Raw genomic sequence first — 14,145 nt, 5'->3', positions numbered from 1 at the left:
TTGGGGCTAAAATGTACGCCACTGCAAGCTCTGTACTATCAACAAAGAGTACACTTTTAATTTGCAGTTACACTTTTCACTGCTAGTAACACCCCTGAAAGTTGTAAGTCAATGAAACAGTTCCAGACAGACTCTCAATTTTAATTGAGAAGGTCTGCAAGCTAACCAGGCTAAGAACACCCTGTCAAGAAATGAGAACCTATACTGACCTAAAACTTGCTTGGATATACTGTAGGTCTTGTTGACCAACAACAAAACACATTCTACATTCCCTGAGAGGTTTTTCATTTCAGCTATCAATAAACAGAGAGGAAAAGTGAAAAGAGCTACCTTAGAGATACGTACATAGGGTAATACATAGTGCTGTATACACTAGTTTGGATTAGGAAAGGATCAATTTGGTACAGAAGACTAAAACAAACACTTATGGCAATTGTCTTGTTTTAATATAAATAACTGATTTTTTTAACAAAGGATATGAAAAACATTGGAAATCATGTAAGAAGTATTTATGTAAGACATTATGCAACTCTGTACAGAACAAATCAAGTCAGTTCTAATTCCATTTACATTTAATAATATATATTTTTCATTTAGTTATTGATCATTTTACTGTTTTCTCTTTAAATCATTCAGATGATAAATCAAACACAGGTCAATCTCAAAATACAAAGGGGATCAGGGCTTTCCTGGTTTTGGGGTAATCGCTGAATTTCTCAGTGTAAAACCTGCAACAAATGGAGAGAAAAAGAAGAACAAAAAAAAAAAAATGTTTTAGGCATCTTGAGGAGACAGTGACAAATATCATTAGTCTGGGATACCAGACACCTCTGCTGAGCATTCTGAAGTTGTCATGGGCCCAACGAAAGGGACAACCCCAGTGAAATGCTCTAATTGTTCTTTGGTTGATTTGTTGGTGATACAGTTTTTGATGTTGGCATTCGTTGAGTCAAACGTTCCCATCTGCAGACCACAGCTGGTGCTCATATTTTCTCATCTGACATTGCTTAGCTCGATCAGCGAAGCGCTGAGCTCTAAATGGCTATGATAGCAAAGCCTCCCACGGCACAGTCATTTCATCCGTTTCCCATTAAGTTAGTTAAAGGCATTACGGGAAACCCTTCCTATGCGGTATTCCGCGGAACTGAGCATCCAGTTCTGAACATAGGCCACCCCTTATTACGCAAGGGACTCGGCACTGGGCACAGAACGAAAAGCAGCCCTTATTACTGACAGGTAAGAACATGTGCTGGGACATATTTACATGTGTCTGATGGGGCTCTAGTGAAGTGTCACTGCAGAAGTGTCATGGTGATACCTATCCTAACTCAGAGCCATAGAGAGAGAGAGAGTTGTGACACTCTTTGATGTTGCCGCCACACGATCAAAAGTTCCAAAAAACCTGTGCTGAATGGCTGAATCGCAGGAGGGTGGGATGTACTTCTGAATGCTGGAAGGTCCTAACTATCCGTCCTTTTTATTTCCTCTACCACTTAGCTTGAAGTGGCCTTTTATTCTATGCAAGAAGGCTACCTTAATTCATTAATATGTTCTAATTGCACTGTATCTTGATCATTCTCTTTTTGAGAGTTGTTTTGGATAAAGGTAGCATCTAAATGTCAAAATGTATGTAAATGTACCTATGGGGGGGGGGGCTGTATTCATTTTGTCATTGTGCACAGGATAGCCCATGTTTGTGTTTGTCTGAAGTCAGCAAAGTGTCTTGTGTGAGGTGTTCTGCTGGCTGCCGTATACAGTACCTGTGGTGATAGTAGGCCCGCGGTCCAATAGAACACATGGTGAAGAATGCCAAAGAGAAGGCAGGCAGGGTCCATGTCGCTATGGCAAAGCCATACCATTCCACAATCTCCCCAAAGAAGTTTGCTCCGGACACATACTCAAACAGACCACCTACAGAAACAAGACATAATTGTTTTTGGAGTCAGTGTTTATAATGGCCTGACATTTTGGACGGGAGAACACTTTGAAATGTGCACGATTTAAATGTGCACAGATGGAATCCAGATGGCAATGAGGGTGTTTGTAGTGGGAGTGTGTAAAGGTCAAGGATTTTTTTTTTAGGTTGTCAAAAGAGACAGATGGAAACAAAGATGTTTACTTCAGATCTCTTTCCAAGGTAGCCTATTGTTGTCGTTATGAGTCATTTACACTGGAAGTCTACACTTTCACATTCTGCAGATGCACACACATGGGCACGCACACATACACTCTCTCTCTCTCACACACACACACACACACACACACTCTCTCTCTCTCTCAGTCACACACACACACACACACTTCTTCATATCCTCATAATGATAGGATTACACTCAAGGTCTATCAACTTGTAAGACAGTGATAAGATGTACCTTCAGTATATCAGGCTGTATGATATAGTAGACGGGGGACTGGAGACCATGGCCATTATTTTGAACAATACCCCAACAACAACAATTAGGTTATTATAATATGAAAACTTCCCTCAAAAACTGAAATATTCATGTGCTTGGCTTGGCAAAATGAACGTGATGTCGACGGTGTCATGTGTTGGCTTGGCATGAAGTGGGATGCAAGCTGAAGTACCTCTGGGAATTTTGTAGGCGGTTTCCCCGGGTCTTCTCAGGCCTCGTAAAACGTGATCACTGTGAACGTTGATGGCCATTCCGAGGAAAAACATGAGCAGTCCTACAGTTAAGGAAGACCAGCACATGTGCAGTTCACATGTCAATAAAACAACTACTGCTTATATATCTACCACCATCTAGCATTGCAAATAACACAACACAAAACCTTAAAACAGACATCATGTTTATGCATAATGGGCCTAGCACTAGAAAGTTAAAGAGTCATTCATTCTAATAAACATGTGCATTGGTGTGTAACTTTGACAAAAGGCCAAGGTTATGCTGAAGATAACCAAAGAAACAATTCTAAACCTGGTATGAAAACAAAACAACTGGCAGTGGGCCCTTGTACTGTAGCTTCAGTTCAGTGTCAGTCTTAATACATGTTAGACATTCAAATTCCATCCCCTGAGTGAAGGATCGGAGCGGAGGGAGGGCTGGTTGTGGTTGTGGTCTTGAGTCACACCACCTACTCCTCCAATCTCCCTCCCACTCCTTTCCCATCCCTCTGGACTGAACTTATCGCAACATGAAATCTTATGAGTTATGGTTTGTTTATTATGGTATTTGTTTATTTTCATTAGGCTATTGATCATTGCTATTGCATTGGCATTGTTGTTTAATGTTGTCATTTTCCTTATTGTAGTCGTACCGACATTTTAGAACTGTCCACTGTTCATTTCTAACGACTGTATTGTTTTTATTTGTAAGTTGCTTTGGACAACAGTGTCTGCTAAATCATGTAACCAACTATAACCATAAAGGTCATAATAGAAGAAGAAGAAGACATAATTTAACTCTTCCTCCTCGTCCTCCTCACCTGTTACCATAACCATAAATGTCACAGAGGAAGAGGAAGAAGAAGAGGACACATTTCAACTCTTCCTCCTCTTCCTCCTCCTCCTCCTCCTCACCTGTGATCAGACGTGGGTCCCGTGCCCAGGTGTGGTCGTACTGGGCGCAGTGCAGCAGGTTGTGCCCCTGCAGGGCTCCGCACACGGTGCAGAAGATGGTGGCAGACCGGACCGTCTGCACAGGCATGGGCTTGCCCCGCGTCAACAGGGAGAAGACAAACGTCCTGAGGGGAGAAAAGAATAACAAACACATGCGCACACACGCACACACATGCACACACACACACACACACACACACACCAGACACACACACACACACACACACACACACACACACACACGCACACACACACACGCACACACACACACGTGCACACACACACACACACACACACACACACACACACACACGCGCGCACACACGCGCACACACACACACACACACACACACACACACACACACCATAAATTATGGCACATACAGTAACTCTCTGACATTTAGCCTATTTTTACATTTGCCTGACTTCATAAGAATAGTGTTTGCATTATTACGCACATTTGTGCCACGCTTTTTTAAGTACAGCACTTGATATTGCAGGTTAGGGCAGGGTGAGGGGTTGTTAACACATACCAGCGTGAAGTTACATAAACAGTGTTATTTATGACAAAGTGCCGGAGCCTGCTGTGCACGCAGCGCTGCAAGTCAGAGAGATTAACATCAGCGGGGGGGCGCCACCGATTTGGCAAGACGTGAATGGCAAGATGTCTTCACCATTACTTAACCGTGTCAAAAACCATCAACGGTTGAGGAAGAGGCATGAATGGCAAGATGTCTTCACCATTACTTAACCGCGTCAAAAAGACAAAAACCATCAACGGTTAAGGAAGAGTGTGGATCTGAAGCAAGAGGACACCAGAGCACAAGGGGCTTACAAGGCTCTAATATATCAAACCACACACTACTGTAGGTGAACTGCACAACAATATTGACTATAATGACAACACTATAAAGATACAAAAAAAAAGTTAGATTTAGAAGTGTTCGATAATTTGTCTTGTTTTAAGTGTTAAACTTTACACTATAATCTTATTTTTCATATATTTCTTATATTCCATGCAGCAAGATAATCTCACTTGACAAGATTTCTTGAATAAAGATAATTAAATCTAAAAATAAGATTATTGATTTCAGACACCCCTTTTTTTGCAGTGAGGGTGAAATCAAGGGTTGAGTGATAGTAATAGTAGTAACTGCCAACCAGGATGAACATGTATGATGGAGGTTGACTTCAAATGAAAGTCACTAGTCTTTTTGTTTTGTTGAAATAGTGTGGTCTTGAAGGAATTTATTTAGAGAACTCTGTTGCCTGTGTGCGAAACACATCCTAGCACCCATATTTTATTGTATATCAAATTAGCTTAATTATTGTTCCAAGTCATGCACCGACGACAGCCCGCCTTAGGGTATTATCTGTCATAAGAAGGTCATAAAAATTCAGAGCCCACAGCTGAAGAAGCCCTTCATCTCACACATACACAGACACACATGAACACAGTGGAAGTACCATAAAGAGCCAACAGCTGAAAATGACACCATTCATCTCACACAGACAACAGACACAGACAACAGACACACACCAGCACGGTACCTGCGGAAGCACCAGCAATAAAGGGCCAACAGCTGAAGATGCCATTCATCTCACACAGACAACAGACACAGACAACAGACACACACCAGCACGGTACCTGTGGAAGTAGCGTAAATAAAGGGCCCATATAGCTTAAGAAGTCATTAATCTTACACAGCCAACAGACACAGACAACAGACAACAGACACACACCAGCACGGTACCTGTGGAAGTAGAGTAACTAAATGGCCCATAGCTTAAGAAGTCATTCATCTCACACAGACAATAGACCACAGACAACTGACACAGACAACAGACACACAGCAGCACGGTACCTGTGGAAGTAGAGTAACTAAAGGGCCCATAGCTGAAGAAGTCATTCATCTCACACAGACAACAGACACAGACAACAGACAACAGACACACACCAGCACGGTACCTGTGGAAGTAGAGTAACTAAAGGGCCCATAGCTGAAGAAGTCATTCATCTCACACAGACAACAGACAACTGACACACACCAGCACGGTACCTGTGGAAGTAGAGTAACTAAAGGGCCCATAGCTGAAGAAGTCATTCATCTCACACAGACAACAGACAACTGACACACACCAGCACGGTACCTGTGGAAGTAGAGTAACTAAAGGGCCCATAGCTGAAGAAGTCATTCATCTCACACAGACAACAGACAACTGACACAGACAACAGACAACAGACACACAGCAGCACGGTACCTGTGGAAGTAGAGTAACTAAAGGGCCCATAGCATAAGAAGTCATTCATCTCACACAGACAACAGACAACTGACAACAGACAACAGACACACAGCAGCACGGTACCTGTGGAAGTAGTGCAGACAGTAGGTGCAGAGCAGCAGGCCTGTGCCCAGGCCCGGGCGTGCGTCTGTGGCGAGGGCGAGGAGGACGGGCACCAGGAAGGCGGGCAGCTCCTGGATGAACCAGCCCAGGGCGGCGGGCAGCAGCTTGCGGTCGTAGCTCGCCGGCACGTAGCGGCCGTACGGCCCCGAGACCTGCCGGTCGGCGAACAGGTACGCCACACCTGCGGCCATGAACGCCCAGCTGAGCCAGAACACAGTGCCGTCCAGACACTGCATGCTGCCTTTGGTTTCCCTTCTTTATCCTGTGTGTGCTCCCTCGCTCTCTCTCCCTCTCTGTTTCCCACTCTATCCCTCTCTCTCTCTGTCTCGAGCCCTTTTTTTAAAAAGCCCTGTTCCTCCTCTTTATTCTGTGTGCTCCCTCGCTCTCTCTTTCTCTCTCTATCCCTCTCTCTCTCTGTCTCAAGTCCTTTTTAAAAGCCCCGTTCCTCCTCTTTAGTCTGTGTGCTACCTCACTCTCTCTTTCCCTCTCTCTCTCTCTCTGTCTCAAGTCCTTTTTAAAAGCCCTGTTCCCCCTCTTTATTCTGTGTGCTCCCTCTCTCTCTCCTTCTCTCTTTCCCTCTATATCCCTCTCTCTGTCTATAGTCCTTTTAAAAAGCCCTGTTCCCCCTCTATATTCTGTGTGCTTCCTTGCTCTCTCCTTCTCTCTTTCCCTCTCTCTATCTCAAGTCCTTTTTGAAGACCCGGTTCCCCCTCTTTATTCTGTGTACTCCCTCCCTCTCTCCCTCCTTCTCTCCTTCTTCTCTCTAGAGACCGGTCTTTACTACCTACTCCCCCTTTTCCTCTCTGACTGCCTCCCTCTCTCCCTCCCTCTCTCTCCGGACTGGCTGTATAAACTCTATCACTCTCTATGCTCTTATCTTTCTTTCTTTTTCTTTTCTTTCCCTCTCTCTCTCTCTCTCTCTCTCTCTCTCTCTCTCTCTCTCTCTTCTTCTTCTTCTGTTTCTCTCCAGTGCTGTTGCTGCCCCACCAGAAGCAAACAGAAAAGGGAACACTGACTGGGGTAAAGTCAGCAAAAGTCCGGTGCCTGAGACCCTGACCCCACCCCTCTTCATGTTTTGCTGCGTGTGAATGGTCAAGTGGCTGGGCCCGCCCAGTTTCCAAGGCTCCTCCCATGTTATGCAAGTTGGCACTCTAAAGCGGAATCCCCATGTAGCTGGGCCAACTAGGGAATGCGCTCTCTTTCTCTCTCTCGCTCTCTCTCTCTCTTTCTCAGGTTCAAATTCAAAGGTGCTTTATTGGCATGACAAATAGTTAGACATTTGTATTGCCAAAGCAATTATTACATTGAATATACAGGTAGGCCTATAAGACATGGACATAACAGACAAGTAATCGGAATGTACATCTCTCTCGTTCTCTCTCTCTCTCTCTCTCTCTCTCTCTCTTGTTTCAATTTACCACAGGGAATAATCTATTAACATCTAACATGCACTGGCAAGCACACACAAACACACACACACACACACACACACATACTCTCTCTCTCTCTCTCTCTCTCTCTCTCTCACACACACACACACACACACACACACACATACACTCTCTCTCTCTCTCTCTCTCTCTCTCTCTCTCTCTCTCACACACACACACACACACACACACACATCCACTGTTATATATTAGGGGCTGAAGAAAGAAGAAAAGGGAAATGGAGCGATCCAGTGAGTGGGAACACAGAAACAGGCCTGTGCAAATTTGAATTAAAGTATAACGTCTGAGTAAAGTGAAACTCCAGAGTATAAACAACCTACAGTATGGGTCTATTTACGGTAGTTAACAACTTAACAACCTTTTGATTGAGAGCAAAAATGTGTTAATTGGTTTCGTGACCAGTTTATTTGCGTCAACAGGGCAAGGTGCCATGTCACTATCGTAACACTAACAATGCTCAAAATACAAGTGTGGTGAGGGCTTCTACAGACAAACCAGTAGTACAGTAAACTTGAAAGTGAAAGTGAAAGTGTAGACAGAGGTTATCACAAGACTGTATCTGTAGGAAGAAAATTCCATGGCTTGCTGATCCGGTATCGTCATATCAGCAGGCGCATTTGATCCTGCAGCGCAGCGCAGTGCAGATCTGTCTGAATCTTTCAGCACAAACACGTCTTGCGTTTAATCAGATCTGTGCAGCGCTGATCCGATCGAATGCGTCCGCTGATTTGAGGTCACCAGACAAGGAAGCTCAAGTCCGCCACTCACTCAACCGGCTCCAGTTTGCATACCTGGAGAAGGTGGGTGTCGAGGATGCTCACCTGTGCCGACTGCACAGAGCGCCATTTCACCTGGACAAGGGGAAAAGTTCTATAATAATAATAATAATAATAATAATAATAACAATAATAATAATACATTCTATTTATAATGCTCTTTTCATCACTGATCTCAAAGTGCTACAGGTTAAAAACAAAAAATATGATGAGCAGTTTGATGAAAAAAAAAAGGTTCTGTGAGAATCACGCTCTTCCATTTCTCCAGCGCCTCTAACACGTTTCAGTCTGTCAGACTGAGAGACAAGCTTGCGCAGATGGGGGTTGATGCTCTCCTGGGATCCTGGATCACAGACTACCTGACGAAGAGACCACAATCCGTCAGGCTGATGGACTGCTTCTCAGAGACGGTGATCAGCAGCACCAGAGCACCCCAGGGGACTGTGCTGTCCTGTTCATCCTGTTCACCATGTACACAGTCTGGCTATCACCATCACCACTCATCTCGGTCATACTCCATCACATGTAATAAAAATGGGGTAAGTTCTAATATTTCAACAAACAGCAGTGTTAGAGCACACACACACGCACACACACACACACACACACACACACACACGCATACACGCACAGATGCATGAACGAACCCACACACAAACACACACACACACACACCAATCACTTTGTATTTGTATTCATGAAATGTTTAGCTAGTCTGGCTATCAGTATCACCACACTAAGCTCAATCTTTTAAGATCGAAAATCTGGTCTGGGGAGTCTGCGCTTTATTTCTACTGCACAAGAGGCAAGATCAATGGGCATCGTTCAAATGCCTCTGTACGTTTGGATATAGTCCTTCAACCAATCAGACCAACGATACGGGTGCATCTTTTGGATAAGTTTGTGATTGGACCCAAAGGTTGTGGACAGGAAGCAGGAGATAGATGTGCAGGTTTCCAGCCTGAGCTGCCAGGCGAAATCCAAATTTGCAGGCAGGTCAGGCAGGGTTCACCCAGTTTATGTCCACATCTGACTTCAGCTGCAACTCTGAGTCAGGCCACATGCAGAAGTTATTGGATGACACTGCAAATGTGAGGGCTATCAGGGAAGGTTAAGCACAGGAACCTGGTTGATGACTTTGCACAATGACTCAACCATCTGCACCACAACACAACAAAGACCAAGGAGATGGTGGTGGATTTCAGGAGATCTAAGCTGCCAGTCTGTACTGAAGGGGTCAATGTGGAGGTGGTCAGCATATAGGGCTGCACGATTTGGGGAAAATATCTAACTGTGATTTTTCTGTAGAAAATTTTGCAATTTGCAATTTTCGATATGATTTTTGAATGTCAATGAACTGATTCAGCTCAATATTCCAAATGTCTCTATATTTTGAAACTGACCATGAGCTGACACATTAACACAGTAGCAACATCAACGTCAACAACGGGTTTCTTTCTCCATCAAAAAAACAAGCGCTCTGGAGGGCATATTCTCTTCGCTTCCTCTTGGGGGCGCTAAAAGCATAGTAGCTAAAGAACTGGGCCAGCATGCAGAATTCTACCATATGTGGAAGGGTACGAAAGGGGGCGCAAGCATAAAAAAGTTTGTAACTGAAGCGCGTAAACAAATGGCTTACGCGTAGCCTGGCTATCACCAGATTAAGATCAATCTGTTAAGATTAAACATTAGCCTGGGGAGTCTGTGCTGTATTTCTACATGCACAAGAGGCATGATCAAGATGGGCATAGTTCAAATGACTCTCTCAGGCCCATCTTGTCTGCCTCATGCCCAACTTCTCATCAACTCATCAAAAGCCTTAAAGGGAGAGTTATCACACACTGACAGTAAACTCCGTCAGAAGCTAACCACACTCACGCCACAGCACACTGCCTCGGGCCAGTCTGCCCAGGAAAACAGCTTCCTAACGGGCACGTGGTATCCTGCCATGCAGATGTGTCCACAACGTACTGCAGATGCTCAGCTTGGAGACACTCACTGGCTCAGGAAGTCATTTCAGCCAGCTAACGTCACAGCAAAGGAAACAAATTAAGGCATGCCTCTCATTTGGTCTTTCATACATGTCCTTCCCTTCCTTCCTCGATCCTTGTCCTCACTGATCTAGATAAAGAATGATGGGGCGGCAACAATGGGTCTGTCTGTCCAGTGTTGGTTATAGATCAGTGGGAGCGCCCCTCGAGGACCGAGCATCGAGGAGAGAGTTTGAGAGCCACCCAAAATATGAAGTGCAGATGTGCCCGTGGGGAACTGCAGTGTAGATGTTCATCTTGGAGACACTCACTGGCTTATTAGAGAGACACTTCAGCCAGCTACGTCACAGCAACGGAAACGAACTCGAAGTGCAGAATTTTTCCCCTCCAGGTCTTTTAAAGTTGACATTTAGTCATCTTTCAGCGCCTGTGTGTTTCCACTGGAATGCAGCCAGGTGCTCTTGCGTCAGCACGTTCCTGCCTAGCTAAGCAGAGGCAGAGAGTAGCGGAACAGCTGGAATGACTCTGGCTCTGATGTGGCGAGGATGGACTCTCGGACCAGATCTTTTCACACACACACACACACCACACACACACACACACACCACGCACGCACGCACGCACGCACGCACGCACGCACGCACGCACGCACGCACGCACGCACACACACCACGCACGCACACACACACACCACACACACACCATGCACACACGCACGCACGCACGCACGCACGCACGCACGCACGCACGCACGCACGCACGCACGCACACACACACACACCACGCACACACACGCACACATACACACATGCACACACACACATCGCAAACATCTTTCTCTCCTTCACTCACGGCACGCACAAACACAATTTGTGCCACCCCGGATTGGTGAGCACACCTGATGCACAAGAAGCCTATCACCCCCAACCGACTATGAGGCTCACCAATCAGAATTTCCGTACCCCTCCCTCACACACTACACACGCCCACCAACCAGAAGTGGCCCTCCACCCACTACACAGCAACTCAATAAACAGAGGAGCGTGTTCAGTGGCAGACTCAGTCATGCTCTATACAGACAGGTTGAGGAGGTACTTTGTCCCCAGGGCTATCCAGCTTGGCCAATATTAGCCCTCCTACAAAATCAGGACTCAACACTTTTAGAGAAGTATGCTGGCGAACATGGACAATGAACGAACATGAATTTTTACATTTCTGTGTTGTTATGGAAGTGAGATATAATGTGTGTATGTATGATTGTTGTGTTATAGTTGTATAAACTAGATGCCTAATTTCCCTCAGGATGAATAAAGTAGCTTATCTATCTATCTATCTATCTACATGTATCTATCTATCTATCTATCTATCTATCTATCTATTGTATCTATCTATCTGTCTGTCTGTCTGTCTGTCTGTCTGTCTGTCTGTCTGCATGGCCTACTTCTGTTAAGTGACTGTCAGTGAAACATGTGGAAGAGTGGTAGAGCAACTATCTGCAGATTGAAGCAGGTCAGCGGAACTGTCTCGTTTTGGACACTGTCTGCAGTGAGAGACGTTAATTTGAACTTTCCACCCATTTAAACTATGAATGTAAACTATTGCAGGCATTAGATTAGATAAGATTACATTTTATTGTCATTGTGCAGAGTACACGCACAGAGACAACGAAATGCACTCACATACTGGGTCAACGTGGGCCAGACGAATTTTGCTATCTTTTAATTGTGTGAAAACTATCAAGTGCTGGGTGCAATAATATGTGATACAAAAACCTGATAATCTATTTGTAGAGATACTCAAAGGGGGAAAAATACACTAATAATAGGTCTTGCCTAATTATAGGCTTTTCTCAATGCACGAGCATTGAGAATAGCCGAATGGCTGAAACGTCTGCTCACCCAGTAAAAAGAGTTTCTTCAGCAAAGACTTTGTCTATTTTTTACAGAGTGCGAACCCTCACTACCTTTTTCTGATATCTTTTGGTTTAACGCACCTGACTAAAAATAATTTCATCAAGAGCGCAACAGTATCCCACCTTCTAATTATAGGCTTTTAGAAGTCAACTATAGGCTTGTTGCAGTCTCTTTAACATCAAGGTCATTTAGGAGCTTAAGCTACGGCACATGTTTGGGGTTCCGACCTACAAAGAAAAATATCTGTAGGTAGGCCTATGGGATGAAAACGTTGTAGTTAAAAGTAAAAGTAGGCCTATAGATAGGCAACAATATCCTGGTTTAATAATCCAGGTTTGATTTCAGGCCTGGACTGGAGGAAAGAACACATCTCCAAGTCGGTTCGATAATGTACATTAGGCATCGGTCAACGTGGCTTTTGTGATTCACAGGCTAAAATCATTGAACTATTTTAACTAGCGTTAAAATGATCTTCTGCATGACTTAAATTACATTTTTTTCTCAATCGCTTTGGTAGGCTACATTTCTCAGATCAGAATTGAAATTCTCAAAACTACCTGTTCAATCTTCAGATCATTGTGTCACTTGTGCACATCAAAAAAAGCAGTTTCTCATTCCTTTGATCAAGTTGCAAATGCGTTGGTACATCCATGCAAATTATCAGCCTACAATTATCGGCTAATAGTCTCACCCACACAACATTTAGGCATTAGTTCATAGTATAGCCTAAGTCTTTACATGCAAAATGGTTGAACATGTTGTCATATGAGAATTTCTGGCCCAAAAGACAGGAACATCAGGAGGTGTAGGAAGACTGTAGGCCTAATTCCTACAACACTGAATTTACAGTTTCCCTATGAGATTGTCCTATGGTCACATTCCTACTTCCCCCCCCCCTTGTTTCCCCTTTGTAGGCTACTTTGCATAGTCTTTTCCTTTCTTTATCGCAGTGATATGGTCTGTCAACAAATTACAGTAAGAAACAGTAAAAGCGTAAATGTGAATCTTGTCCAGTCTCTTGCAATCCAACTCCCACATAGACTAGGCTATAGGTGTAACCTACAGTACAATTTACAGAAATTGTCATCAAAACGTCAGCCATATTGCTTCAGATTCAGAACATCCCTCCAGAGGGGTAGACTGAGTACAGTTGGGACAGTTTTTGCTTTCCCCATTACCACTTGACAGTTTGACTGTAAAAAGCCATTGAAAATAACTGTTTTTTTACATGGTATATCTTTGATCTGTGCACTAAAATAAAACCCAAAGTATATATCCGTAAATTGTTTAGATTTTTCACAATTAACTCATAAACACAAGGTGGAATTTTGTCTCAACCGTACCCTAATATATTGAGTACAGTTGAGACATGGTACAGTTGAGACGCCCATTCATGATGCCGGAAGGCTGACTAGCCATTCACTGCAAATGTAGCAAACTTTTTAAAATGTGTAATCTGAGTGTTTCTTTTTATTTTAATCCATTTTTTAAAATCTAAATTCACATCAGATAGACATGCAGGGACAAATGTTTAAAGATGAAAATATATTTTTTTTCCCTTGGTTTTATCATGGCTAATTTTCAAATTATGATGTAATCCTTAAAATCTTCATGTTATAAGATATATTCATTAAAAATACATAGATTAAATATCAAAAACATTCATTTTATTGACATTTGTGTTCTATATTGCCTAAATGCCATCATAATATGCACAAATAAACACCATGCAATCCAATGGGATTTTATCTGGGTACAGTTGAGACAAAGTGTCTCAACTGTACCCTTCTGACCATCTTGCACATTTTTCTAAATAATGCAACAACCTTGCATGAAAGGATGTCATGAAATATGTCAGTTTGTAGCACAGAATGACCTTTGCAATGATGTAAGAAAAGTATAGCCTAACAGTCACATTGGAGTAATAAGATATTCACTGTGGAAGGAACATGGTTAAGTGAAATTCTCACTATGGTAAAAATACTTTTGCCAATATCTTTGGACAGGAGATATGCAGTGTCCAAATTT

General features: G+C 43.5%; 1 protein-coding gene across 1 annotated transcript; it reads right to left on the bottom strand.

Moving 5' to 3' along the window:
* Positions 1–424: 424 nt before the first annotated feature.
* Positions 425–7,002, bottom strand: srd5a2a (steroid-5-alpha-reductase, alpha polypeptide 2a). The gene is made up of 5 exons (XM_062542229.1): positions 5,948–7,002; positions 3,542–3,705; positions 2,587–2,688; positions 1,761–1,911; positions 425–728 (listed from the first exon to the last, which is right to left on the bottom strand). Exons 1-5 carry the CDS (start codon positions 6,220–6,222, stop codon positions 662–664), a joined length of 759 nt encoding a protein of 252 aa, XP_062398213.1. The 5' UTR covers positions 6,223–7,002; the 3' UTR covers positions 425–661.
* Between the last annotated feature and the right edge of the window lie 7,143 nt (positions 7,003–14,145).

This window comes from Sardina pilchardus, chromosome 1 (genome assembly GCF_963854185.1).
Source record: "Sardina pilchardus chromosome 1, fSarPil1.1, whole genome shotgun sequence".
NCBI classification, from domain to species: domain Eukaryota; kingdom Metazoa; phylum Chordata; class Actinopteri; order Clupeiformes; family Clupeidae; genus Sardina; species Sardina pilchardus.
The sequence above is the reverse complement of the archived record's forward strand: the minus strand, read 5'-3'. Positions and strand labels throughout refer to the sequence as shown.

Excerpts from the sequence above, each read along its gene's own strand:
- srd5a2a (XM_062542229.1), bottom strand. The coding sequence starts at position 6,222 with ATGCAGTGTCTGGACGGCACTGTGTTCTGGCTCAGCTGGGCGTTCATG. Across the intron at positions 2,689-3,541 it reads GGACCCACGTCTGATCACAG|GACTGCTCATGTTTTTCCTC; the intron begins GTGAGGAGGAGG and ends CCTTAACTGTAG. Across the intron at positions 729-1,760 it reads CGGGCCTACTATCACCACAG|GTTTTACACTGAGAAATTCA; the intron begins GTACTGTATACG and ends CATTTGTTGCAG.